The 13,106-nt window shown below is 44.1% G+C and overlaps 2 protein-coding genes across 8 annotated transcripts; one reads left to right on the top strand and one right to left on the bottom strand.

The window, feature by feature from the left end:
- Positions 1-1,434: 1,434 nt before the first annotated feature.
- On the top strand, positions 1,435-7,823 carry LOC124666052 (transcription initiation factor TFIID subunit 12b). 7 transcript variants are annotated; one of them, XR_006990789.1, is made up of 9 exons: positions 1,435-2,016; positions 4,204-4,416; positions 4,848-5,342; positions 5,606-5,680; positions 5,819-5,897; positions 5,981-6,045; positions 6,326-6,526; positions 7,477-7,653; positions 7,687-7,823. XR_006990789.1 is itself a non-coding variant. In XM_047203398.1 (8 exons), the coding sequence occupies exons 1-7, from the start codon at positions 1,486-1,488 to the stop codon at positions 6,497-6,499; spliced, it is 1,632 nt and encodes a 543-aa protein (XP_047059354.1). In that variant the 5' UTR covers positions 1,471-1,485; the 3' UTR covers positions 6,500-6,526; positions 7,477-7,823. The 7 variants fall into 7 exon arrangements, 4 of the variants coding, with proteins under 4 accessions (XP_047059354.1, XP_047059356.1, XP_047059355.1 ...); XR_006990790.1 differs by having other exon boundaries at positions 1,471-2,016; positions 6,326-6,537; XR_006990791.1 differs by having other exon boundaries at positions 1,471-2,016; positions 4,851-5,342.
- Positions 7,824-8,135: 312 nt separating this feature from the next.
- LOC124665327 (ultraviolet-B receptor UVR8-like) lies at positions 8,136-13,005 on the bottom strand. The gene is made up of 11 exons (XM_047202743.1): positions 12,750-13,005; positions 11,727-11,800; positions 11,548-11,632; positions 11,334-11,459; positions 10,730-10,966; positions 10,397-10,633; positions 9,771-9,814; positions 9,081-9,263; positions 8,799-8,889; positions 8,615-8,658; positions 8,136-8,496 (listed from the first exon to the last, which is right to left on the bottom strand). The coding sequence occupies exons 1-11, from the start codon at positions 13,003-13,005 to the stop codon at positions 8,374-8,376; spliced, it is 1,500 nt and encodes a 499-aa protein (XP_047058699.1). The 3' UTR covers positions 8,136-8,373.
- Positions 13,006-13,106: the final 101 nt, after the last annotated feature.

Below are 13,106 nucleotides of genomic sequence, written 5' to 3' on the forward strand. Positions count from 1 at the left end.
CAACACCATTAAAGACCCCTCATCCGTATGTTGAGGGTCCGGCCGCATATTCATGCTCCACCCCTCCATCGACCAAAATGTGAGCCTAAATTTTCTGAACACCCCAAAGGGCCCCTCAACATTCGCGGTCAGTCGGTGTGTCCCGAGTCCGACACCCTAACTCCTCTCTATTCCGCATTGTGTCCTCAACCACCATCGTCCTTTTTTAATGATACGGCGACCACCGAGTTCACCCTAACTCCTCTCTATTCCGCATCGTGTCCTCAACCACCATCGTCCTCGTCACGTCAGTCGGTGTGTCCCGAGTTCTACACCCTAACTCCTCTCTATTCCGCATCGTGTCCTCAACCACCATCGTCCTCGTCACGTCACCGGTGAACCTGCCGCCGATCCAACAAGCAGTTTCGATGCCTTTTGGTTGCAAGCCAGGAAGGCACGATGGATCCGACCGGTTCTTACTGTACCACCACCGCCATGGTGACAGCTGGAGGCGCGCGCTATCCCTTCTCGCTAACTGTTGCTCGTCCTTCTTTTCGACCACAACTCGTCTTGCTCGTCGCATGCAGCATGCCACCGCGGAAGGTGTTCACCCATCTAGCCAAACAAACTTATAGATATTTGTTTTGCAAATTTATTCCAATGAATTTCATGGATTATTCCACTGTTTAATTGTTGGAGATGCTCTAGAGCATATGCGTACACGTAACACATCCAGGAGTATTTACATCATATGCACTACGCAGACACAATGTGTGAATGCGAGAGCCAATCCTAAGGGTTTTTTTTGTGTTGTTGTGCATCTTAAACACTCAATGTTAAAATAAACAAATTGGGTTCACTCATTCGAAATGTGCAATTCCATATTTTAGTGAAAAAACAATGCCTTTGGAGCGATAAAATGTACGTAAGAGCTTACAATATTGAAGACACGGTATTGATCAGTATATGAGGATATTTATACCTCTTTTCACATCCGAAAATATGAAATTCAGACAAATATGACAACATAAAGCTCTGCTAAAAATCACTCAAAAGAATACCACTTAGATACCATAATTTTTATGATATCGTCATATTTTGGTGGATTCAAGGTCAAACGCTCTCACTCTCGAGCTTTGACTCTTGTGATGAGTCACTCTTATTTTGTTTCTGATTGATGATGTAAGTATGATATCCGAAGTGCCGTCTGACCGTTAGAAAAAGAACGGTATACACGCATGTCTGCAATCGAGTGAGGCAAGTGAATCAGACTTTTGCGTGTAGATAGTTTGCGTGCGCATGTCTGGTACTCTGCAAGGAAAATCGACCCCTCGGGCCAACCTGTCAGTGACACGAATATCTCCTGACCGGACCAGGAAAAGACTACGCGCACCCGTCAAAGTGTCCCCACACGACCTGTACCTACCCCTCTCCCTCGACGCGACCGTCCCGTCCACCCCGCGTCGTCTCCGACCGCCGCCGCGGCAACCCTATACCCCGGCCATCATGGCGGACCCGCCGTCCGTTGCCGCCATCGCCTCGCCGCAGCCCGACCAGCTTGGCGCCTCCGCCGCCGCCCCACAGAGCTCCAACCCTAACCCCCTCCTGTCCCCCCAAATCCCCCCCTCCCCCACCGTCTCCGACCTCTCCGCCATTTCCTCCCCGCAGCTCGACCCGGCCGCGGCGGCTGCAGGCGGAGGACCAGCGGACTTCCCGCCTCGTCCGCAGCAGCTGCAGGCGCCTTCGCCCACGCAGGCAGTGGCCGGCGCTGGCGCCGGAGGCTATGGCCAGATCCACCGCTCGGGCTCGGCCTCCCGCCTGGCCGCTGCGAGCCAGCTTCCGCAATACTCCGCTGCAGCGGCCAGGATGTACGGCGGACAGATGAGCTTCACCGGCGGCGGAGGACAGCTCGGGCAACAGCAGCAGCTGGCGGCGCGCGCGGCAATGCTCGGTCAGGGGCAGCTGGGGATGATGCAAGGGCAGGGCAACGCGGTCTCTGCTGCACACTACGGGCTCCAGTCACAGATGATGTCACAGGTGAAGTTGGGGTTTTCAAATTCGCAAATTAAACTGAATTTCACATTTTATCATGCATAGAATGCTACTTGTAACAGTAAGGTACTGAAGAAACTACTGATCATTTAAGTTAAATCAGTTATTCTGCGAAGATCTTGATTAGTTCTAGCTAGACATTGCTTTTTATCACTTTATTTTTAACATTCATGCTCCCTCCATTCCAATGTACTTGCTCAATGCTCGTGCCTTGCCACAGTCCCTTAAGGTTTGTTGCCATTGCACATATTGCGCGTGTAATATAAATATTCATGTATATAGAAAAGGTAGCCAAATGAAATGCTAAATACATGAAGAAATATATTGTGTATAGTTTGACATCATATGCATATTTAGCTATCAGTGTATCACATAAGTAATTCCATTTGTAACCTTGACGCATCCCGAGTCTAGGAACACCTCCATTGACATGTGTGAAAATCTCCTCTGCTATATGAAGCTGGAATTGTAATCAAAACCTACTATCAAGTTCACTGCTCTCCCATCTGAGGATCTCTGCCTTCTAAGTGCACAGGCGGAACATGACAAGAGGAATTTCAGTGCTAATTAATCTTTCTTTGTTATCAATAGCATGGACATGTGTCATACATTATGAGGAAATAACCAATCTGTTAGCTTCAGGTTAGAATCCTATTCGGTTTAGAACTTGTGTCTGACCTGTTTAGCTGCTGGTGTATTTGTGATTCCATACCTTCTCCTTTATCTTGCATTGAAATGATGAATGGCTATACACGCTTTCGATGGTTCCAACTTTCCCACAGACTTGGTGTGTGCGAGAGGAGAAAGCGAGCTGAGACTGCAAATCCTTCTGCAAGTGGCGAGGTAGACTATTTGATCGGGTGTTTTAGAAAAAGCGGAGCGATGGCGTGTGGCTTTCTGGGCGACCTTCTGGTGTTTTTTTCTAGTAGCGGATCCAGAAGAAATCGGGTTAGATACTATCGATCTGATGAGGAGCGTTTGAATGTTTGATTGGCTCAGCATAGAACGTACGTGCTCGAAGAAGAAAGTTTGCATACATGTGGCACCTGGTGCGAGTTGCAACAGGCAGATTGATGGTGGTGCAGGATGTTGCACATGTTGCGTCTCTAGGTTGCGATGACGGATAGGAAACTAACGGCCTAGGAAAAACTAATTAGCCCTTTATTGGAGTCAGGGTATCGGTTAGGAAGAAAACTGCCTAGGAAAAAAAATTCAGGCCATATTGTAATCTGGTCTTGTGTGACACCAGGCATTCACCAATCCTAATTTAATACTATATATATATATATATAGATAGATAGATAAGGCACATATGCTTTTCAAGATTTGTCTTTGACCAAGAATTAAACCATGTATATAAGTAATATTTGATATAGAATTGGTATCATTAGAAAGTGTTTTAATACGAACAATATCAATTATGTACTATATAATAGAGATACTGTTGCTCAATTCTTTCGGCGGCGCCTTTTCATAGGAACGGAGGGAGTACATAGAAGCAGTTATGTCGCATGTTATAGGGAATTAACATGCCAAATGCCTAGATAGAAAAAATGTAGAAGAATAAGACCGAAATTGAAGCTATCTAAGTGAAATGTGAGTCTGATTAAAACTTGAGTTTACCTGTCAGAATTTGTCTTGAATAGACCTTCCACAATATACAGTTATTTTGGTTTTTATAAGTATATTTTAATGGAAATTGGGGGTCAAAGTTGTATTTTGAAGACTGCATCGATGTCAAAAAAATGGCAGCTTTTAAAGGACCAGAGGAAGTAAAAGGAAATGGGTTGTGGATCCTGAAATTTGGATTCATTGAAAGTCTTGCGCAACGGTGCATTGCAAACTAACTAAAAGGGGATATCTGTTTAGACTTAGTATCTCCCGGCAACTCGTTCAAATAGTAAATGATGGTCGTTGTCCCTGGCAAGACATGCTTTTAAAAAACTCAACACTATATTTCTAGCCCCAGCGAAGGGTCTTCTGTTTTTGAACTTCATCTATGTGCTTAGAATTATTTCAATGTCTGTTTAGGTTAAGAAGAATGATATTACCCCATTTTACCTTTGCTTAGAAATTATAATGATGAGAGAAAGTTTTCTCAGACTCAGTTAACTACTAGCAGCTGGTTATAGGTAAGCCTAGTAGTCTAATTGAACTTTCATCATATTGCAGCCAAGGCAAAAAGGAATAGTACAAGGTGCACAATTTAATACTGCAAATACAGCTCAAGCGTTGCAAGGGATGCAATCCATGGGAGTCATGGGTACTTTGGGGATGAACCAGATGAGACCAAATGGAACCATTCCATATAGTGCCCAACAACGTTTTGCCCACGCACAAATGAGGCCACAACAAGTGTTGCAACAAGGTGCACTATCTCCACAGGTACTTCTAGTGACCTTTTCATCTGTAAGCAAAAGTAATTATCTTCGCCCGCCTGCTTTTCCCCCTTAAGTTACTTGTCATACTGGGTGTAGTATCTCTGCATAGTCTTGTGGTGGTTTTAGTGTTGAATGCTATGATTAAGTAATGGTCTTCTTGGAAACACATCCTAGGAAGCTCTATACATATAGTGCTACGGCGGATGATCGAATTCCTAAGGTACAAGGAAAGAAATCAAACGCAAGTGGAGAACTTAAGAAATTGAGTGTGCTTACTCCATGTTACCCGAGTATTAGTTACCATTAGCCTAGGTTTATCACATCTACATTCCACATCTCGCATGCTGAGTTTCACTTCTATATATCATTTTTCCAAAGGCTTTCATGTTATGCCTTTTTTGCGAGAACTACAGTCTAAGTTGTTTTATTTACCAGAAGGTAGCTGGTCAAGGCTTGTCGAGAACAGCATCAATTGCAGCATTAAATTCACAACTACCTGGAGCATCACAAAATGGACAGATGATGCAGATGTCACCTCAGCAACAACAGCAATGGTTAAAGCAAATACAATCGTCGATGGCCTCACCTGTTTCTTCACATCAACTTCAGCAGCAACAAAGGATGATTTTGATGCAACAACTTCAGAAATCCGGACTGAGTCCACACCAGATTGCACAAGCCCAACAACAGCATCCACATCTCAATGCCCAACAGTTGATGCATCAGCAGCAGATTTTGCAGCAACTTCAACAGCAGCAACAATCTCCTAGGATGCCAGCATCTGGTTCCCAGAAGTCTGCAAACTTGACAGGATCACAGCCAGGCACGCCTTTGTCAGGTGGGACTATGGCTGGTGGAAGTGGAAGTCAAGGAGCAGAAGGAACTAGTCAACTTCTGGGGAAGAGAAAAATACAAGATTTGGTTGCGCAGGTAATTGCATACCCTTTTCTATGAACATGCTTTGTAACGTCTATATCGTTGGTGGAAGGTGATTAATGGTTTCAGGAAATGTTAGTAGACACTCCTTCGTTTGAAAGCATGCTCATTTTGTGGTTGAATATGCTTTGGTCTTTTCGTTCTCAAAGCATGTTCAGTTCGTCGTTGAATATGCGTTGGTCTTTTGTTTGAAAGGATTTTCAGTTTGTGGTTGCATATGCTTTGGTCCATTTTTGAATTTCAAACCCTTATTTCAGGTGGATCCCCTCGGCAAACTTGATCCAGAAGTGGAGGATTTGGTTTTAGAGATAGCGGACGACTTCATTGAGTCGGTACTGTGAATATGTTTTGTAGATCATGTCCTATCTGTTTCCGATTTCTAGTAGTTTTGTTTTCCGATTTTGCATTTTTGGTCATAATTCATCTGCTGGAGTCATCTTTTGGTTTGGCTGACTTGGGTTTGTCACTAGGTGACTGCATTTGCATGCAGCCTGGCAAAGCACCGGAAGTCATCAGTTCTGGAAGCCAAAGATGTCTTGCTACACCTACGTCTGTTCTCTCTCTCTCTCTCTCTCTCTCATGTGATACATGCAAATTTTTGTCCTTATAAATTCAGTATCTACTTCATGCAGAGAAAAATTGGCATCTGACTGTTCCTGGTTTCTCAAAGGAGGACAAGAATCCACAGAGAAATTATGTAAGATGAAGGGCATTTTATCATTACTTTTGTTTTATATATGAAACCGCCACAACAACAATGTTCCCTTTATTGTCACTACATGTGCATTTGTGCTCCATTGAATCTACTGCTATCACCCTGAATTTTTCAGTAAATTTGTTTAGTTTATGTTGTGGGCCTTATGGCCTTTGGATGTTGTCAAATTGGTAATCTGCCACAGTATGAACAGTTGTACATAACTGGTTTTGCGCTTCAACATGCACATGCAAAGGTTGACTGAATTGTAGAACTATGGCAGGTAAAGGCAGCGATGGATCCCCAACAGCTGGAATCTGAAGCTGCTGCAGTTAGAAGCGCAAGTAATAAACAGGTCACTAATAATTCTATCGCCAACAATCAGACAAGAGGTCCTGTGGCGGAGCCTTCACCAACACCTACAGTGGGCTCTCTGTCAAAAATTCCTCGTTTCTGAGCTCTATGTTGTACCCTTCGGTGGAAGGTAATCTCCGTGTAAGTCCATTTACACAGCAGATACGTCCATTTTATATTCATGTGTAACACCTGCTCCTCAAGCTGGAAATTCTTTAATGGTTTTGCCTTGGTTGGGAATCACAAAAAATTCCGTTGAGTGCTCTTTGGCAGGATGACCATAAAACAGTGATATCGTATTGAGAATACGAAATGCCACCAAGTGGTGGATATTTCTTTATTCCATTCATGAATGTTTACTCACTACCTATTATTCCATTCAGTTTCTTGGTACTGACATTAGCATGATTTTGCAGTTTAGAGATCCATAGGCTAAAACATAACAGAGATTCTATTCCCATAATGTCCATACAATCTAACATAAGGGTATCTCCAATGTTAATTTACCATATCGGTCTTAAGATGGGGTCCACAATATCTGCTATTGCAAGCTAAAACTGCAAAATGTTTGAATCCATGTTGGACTTTAAGCCGGAGCCCACACGTCAGGACTTTTTCCAACCGCACATTCCCGTCCAGGTCTTCACGCACGCACGGGCACGATTCTTTGCATGATTCCCATCAGCCATTTATGTTCCTCTCCCCAAGCCACAGCTCACAGATCCTATCTTGGTGGCACTCATGATTTTGGCCCGCCCTTTTTCCCCGGCCAATGTGGTCAGGTATACCCTGCCCACTGCTCCAGCCCCAAGCCATCAAGAGAAAGAGCGGTGTCCAACACAAGTAGGGGAGGAAGTTTCTAGTTGTGGCTGGTGCGTAACGATATGATGGACCTTCTGCTTTTTTCTCTTATATGGCCGACCACCTTAATGTATAAAGTAGGCTAAGGTCGAGCACAAGGGCTCTATGTCCAGCCTTATTTCAACATTGGAGGTGCCCCAATTGGTATATGTTTCCAAATGTTTCTGCTCTTTGACATCTTCTTTCCTATGCTTTGTGACTGAATTATTCTTCTTGCAGCTGATCAGTTGAAGGTTTCACTAGAGGTTGTAAGAGATTCACCAGTGGTCTCTAACCGGAGGATGGAAGCACAATAAATCTACGAGCATTTGTGGACAAACAAACGACGGCTGCTTACTTGTGTACCCTCCAATCTGGATGCTTGTCTCGAAGGGAAAGGCAGTCACCGGCTTACAGGTCTTTTTGCAACAGGCTATCGCACTAGTCAAGGTCTTTTTGCAACAGGCTATTGCACTAGTCATCTGTAACCTTTTATCCATGAACCTTTGTAGCTTCCCCTGTTCGGTGTATAGTGTTTTGTATGCGGGGCAGCAATATTCGGTTCAATTTTTTGTTGTTGTGGATGAGGAGCTCTCTTGCCATGCTGTAGTCACATGTTGCACACAAACTCGCAAAGCTACGGCATGCCCTCTTGATGCCGTGTACAGCTAGGCCCTGCCAGCAGCCGCCATTTCTACTTTCCAGCTAATCTAGATTCTCAGAGGAACAGTCGAAAACATGCAATGTTCATTCAATTGGTGGAATGATGAAAAACGGAACCCAGCATTTCATGGTTTGTAATTCCTGTCGTAGATCTGTGTTAAGAGAGCCAGTACCTATGTTAAGAGAGGTAGAAACGCGAGAGCCTATAGGCACAATGACGAGCACTTTCAGGCAACAAGAGTGGCAAATCCTACTCGACTGTATACACAGTTAAACAACAGTGCAAGCATACATGCAATACTTCTTGACCAGCAGAATACAAACCTGTCCACGACGCACGCTGTAATGGTGCACTGGAAAGAATTGATACACATATATCTGTATGCACCGTCATGTATGTACAAGAGACCTGGATGAGTCTACCAAATTCCTAACAAAAATGTCATCTACAGGCAGTTCCTTCTTCGTTAGGGTTCACGTAGGAGACTCCGCGAGCACCAATGTGTGCCACCAACCACACGACACATTCAGTGGGCGATAGGCTTCCACAGGAACCATGCATGGCACATTTCTGTCCATGGCGTCGCCGAGACCCAGCTGCACCCGCAACTCCCAGGTTCAGATATCAGAGCAACCAGCAACAGGAACAAAAAATAGGTACCAGAGCAAGTTCTTCCACTTCACCCGTGGAAAAACAGAGTCAAGAGATACCTACCTGGCCGTACTTGTTCCATCCCCAGCAAAAGACCTCTCCTTCATCTGCAGAAATTTGACGCACTGTTAGAATCGGTAAGATATTTCAGATGCATGTTGCGATAAGATATTGATAAATGCTTGCTAATAGCATGGTTTAGAACAAATTCATTCCAGAAGAAAATGCCACCACTCTGGAATAGCACCTGTTATTATCGCACTATGACGAGCTCCACAGGAGACCGATCTTGCATTCTTATCTTCCAAGCTTGGGGCTTCCACCAATTTTGGAATAGTCTGCGTTAAAAGGTAACAGCAATCTTACATTACATTTATATGTATTGAGTGAACTCAGCAGATAGCTATGCACATTTGTGGGGGTAGGCTGTCGAGTACTTAAGTCAGGGACTACATTGGTAAATGTGATCAGTAGCCCTAAATAAGTTTACTGATGTAATTAGAATGGAAAAAGGAATCAAAATTCGGACCTCAGCCTGATCAGAACCAATCCCTAGCTGCCCGAACTGGTTGCCTCCAAAGGAATAGACACCGCCATCTGCAGATATGCATACAGTGTGCCATAACCCTGCAGCAACATCTTGCATCTTCACTCCTAGAATAGATGATACACATGTTGGACTCAAAACATCATCCGTATTCCCTTGTCCACACTGAAATAAAGAGCGCAGTAATTAAGAACACTGAGACACTGGCTTGATCATAGTAAGTATCAAACTGCATAAATATTACAAATTGTCATCTCAAAATATAGAACATAACTCAAGTACATCAGGTTAATCAGTGTCATTATACTGCCTCGTGCAAAAATTAATAACATGAAAATAAGGCACCCAAACGATTTGTGGTGCATCAGTCATCATGTGTGCACAAAATTAGATTGGAAATATCACATCTTACTGGGCCTCAATTGGGAAGTAGTTACGAGATAAACTATTTTGAGATGGTACTTTCCAAATAGACAAATCTTATCAGTGGTTGACTATGTTGACCCATGGTAGAATTATGCAATATACAAAGCCACATACATTTCTTCCATGAGTATATCTTCTGCTAGGTATTTGAATGTGTTTAATCCATAGAAAATATGGTAGAAAATATATTACTGGAATCACAAACTTGTTTGATCCAGCCGATGCGACAAGATATAAAAGGCTAACCTGTCCATACAGTCCCCACCCAAATGCAAGCAGTGCTCCTGAATCTGCGAACAAGAGCAAGCACTTAAAAAAATATAGGGGAACTTACGACTAGAATTAAAGGCACTATGTTTTCAAAGTTTTCCATTAAGGTGACAAGGCCAAGAAAAAATAAAAAAAGGACTAATTTCTAATCATATGCCTCCTCAGTCCCCAACACCACGGCCAAGCCACATGAAGTCCCAAGATCTCAGGTCATCTTGCAGTAAGCCGTGATACATCCAAAGGCAAAAGAGCGCTATTTTTCTCTTGAAAATAATGTTTGAACTGGCAAAAGAGCGGTACATGTGAACAGTTGCTAATATTGTGGTTTGATTGGAGAAATATCTTCTAGAACCTAACTCCTCTTAGATTTGCATGTCTGATGTCTTACAAGCTCAACTATTGAAAACACTACTGGATAATAGTTTACACCATGATGCCACACCAAAACTGACAATTTGAAAATATTTACTGTTGTCCACACAGGAATGTGTCCAGATTAAAGTTATTGGCACATGCCACCTTGAGATCAAAGACGAAAGGTACCGTCTCTACGTGGATATGGTAAAAGAGTTACCAGAGAGAGATTGAAAGAAAGAGCAGACCTGTTACCACAACGCTATGACGGCCTCCACAAGCAATGGACTCCACACGATTTCCCATGACCTTAGTGATATGCCCTTCAGCGTTTTTGTTGCCTTTCATAGCTGCTGGCCGATCCTTGCCATACGAAGCCGATTCAATGCACGGTATAGGATGAGGAGAGGAAACTGTCCTGATTCTGGACCCCAAGCCCAGTTGCCCTTCACCTCCATATCCCCATCCCCATACCTGACCAAAATCTGAAGGTATCACAAAACATTGGGTAATCAGCAAAGCTCCCTACATGGGTTAAATGATAGTACTACCACACTACTAAATGCACTAATGTACATTACCTGATAGTGCTAATGTATGGCGACCACCAGCAGCTACTGCCGCTATTTTCACTCCAGTATTAAATGTCACAATACAAGGTGGTGCGGAAAGGTTTTCATCATTAGATGCCGAACTGTCTTGTGCCTGTTTTGCTGAAGATAACCGGCGTCTCTTCGTGCTATCCTCGGTACCTCTACTTTGAGAAGGACCAGATGCCGCTCCGCTGCTTGTCCTAGACACCTGTGACCTGGGGCTCACTGCAATGGAAATACATTTGTTATATGGTACTCCATCCGTTACAATTTTTTTTGAAATTCTAGGTTATTCCTAAGTCAAATTATATCAATTTTGACCAAGTTTGTAGGAAAATACATCAACATCTACCACCCAATATAGTTATTTTAGATTCATCATACAATATACTTTCATATTATATAAAACGTTATAGATATTGACAATTTTCTTATAATTTCGGTAAAAAGTAAAGATGTTTGACTTTGGACAAACCTAGAGCTTCAATAATTTTGGATCGGAGAGAGTATATTTGTAATCAGTTGATAGGTGGAAGCTTATATGCTTTTCATAATGCAGAGCTGAAAAAGGTTAGGTGGCATGCATCACAACCTTGGTCATTGGCAGTTGAACTCTGCCTTTCATCCTTGTCCAAAGTTCCAGCTGAAGATTGTTCTGCGACGATCCTTCCAGTTGGGACACATTCTTTCCAACCCCATGTATAGACAACCCCTTCATCTGATCCCGCATAACATTCATGAGAAGAGTAGCAATACCAAAACTATGAGCTCTTTCCGAAGTTTTGCATCTCTGATTAGCCCTATACCTGTTATTGCAACACAGTGAGCCCACCCAGCGTCAGCCCTCACTATCGCAACATCACTAGGAAGAGGAAAAGCCTCTGGAGTCTCCTGAGAGGCACAAGATACTCAGTTAGTAATGTTTGTCATCCGAGTATGCTCGTCGTGCAGGCAAGAACAAAGGCAACAAACATGTTAGCTTTACCTCGTGCTTCCCAGCAGTCACATAACTTTGGCCCATATCGTCAGTAGAGCCCCAGGTGAGAAGTTTTCCGGACTCTAAAGCAAATGAAAAACACATGATGATTAGAACTTGTTCACATTGAGCAAGACAGCCTTGAAAGAAAATGTTCATTTTGGCATATCACTGAACAAAAATCTTTTGTACCGCAGTTCGAATGAACAGTCTGAATCTGCAAACGATGATTATAACATCAAGAAATTATGTGGAAATTTGCAACCAATAAAAGAGCAGATTCAGTCATGTTCAAACAAAGGAAGGATTTGAATAGATATCCCAAAAATATAAGGCCCTTCATCGCACAAGTAATGCTTTGATCCATGTTTGCATCAGCAAAAAAAACAGAAACAAACTTTGCTCGACAAATCTAACCGCTCCTCTCATTTTCTCTGCACTCAACGGAAAAAAACCACGTCGACAGAATGATCCATGTCTCAATTTTTTTCTGCCTAAACAGAGATCCAAAACGCACACATTCGCTCACCACCGAGAAATCTGAATAAGGGTCCAGAAAAATCGGAAATATCTGGCACTCGGCGGAACAAATCCCAAATACACACATTCGCTCACCACTAAGAAATGGATAAACACTTGTACGTACAACATAATCAGACTACGCAAACCACCGCAAGGTTGCCACAATGATTGAAAAGAGACACCTCAAGGCCAAATCAAGTATCGTGCAAAACTCAACCACCCTTGAAAATGCAACTTCAGTCAGCTGTTTCAAATGCATCCTAGACTCCCAGTTTCAGAAAAATTTCAACACGGTACTAGTACGAAGTAACTGCATCGCAAAATGCTCCTTCGCTCGTCAGTTCGCAATCCTACAAGTGACCCTCCACAGGAACCGCAGAAGCCGACACACACCCAGTAGATCTACGCAGAAAACGGGAAGAACCACCAACCAACGAACGAATAAACTGGAAGAAAGAGAAAGCGAACGGAACAAAAAAAAATGGGAAGGGGGAAAGCGAGATGCGTCACCGGAGATGGCCATGGCGAAGCCGCACCCTCCGCCGCAGACGTCCCTCCACTCGTCTTGGGCCGCCGCCGCCGGGGGCAGCCTGACGGGCACGGGGCCCAGCATCGGCGAGCGCTGCGGCGAGACGCCGGGGAGGTACCCCCACATCAGCACCACCTGCCCCCTCCCCGCCCCCTGCGCGCCGTCCTCCTCCATAGCCTCCTCCCCTCCCCCTACTAAACCCACCTCTCCGCCGCCGCCGCCGCCGCCGCCGTTCATCTCCTCGGGAATCTCCGTACTCACCGCCGCCGCTAGTACCTCCGTCTCGATCGCCCTCGCTCGCTCGCTCGCTGGCGGCCACAGGGAACGCTGGGGAGGGA

This window comes from Lolium rigidum, chromosome 6 (genome assembly GCF_022539505.1).
Source record: "Lolium rigidum isolate FL_2022 chromosome 6, APGP_CSIRO_Lrig_0.1, whole genome shotgun sequence".
NCBI classification, from domain to species: domain Eukaryota; kingdom Viridiplantae; phylum Streptophyta; class Magnoliopsida; order Poales; family Poaceae; genus Lolium; species Lolium rigidum.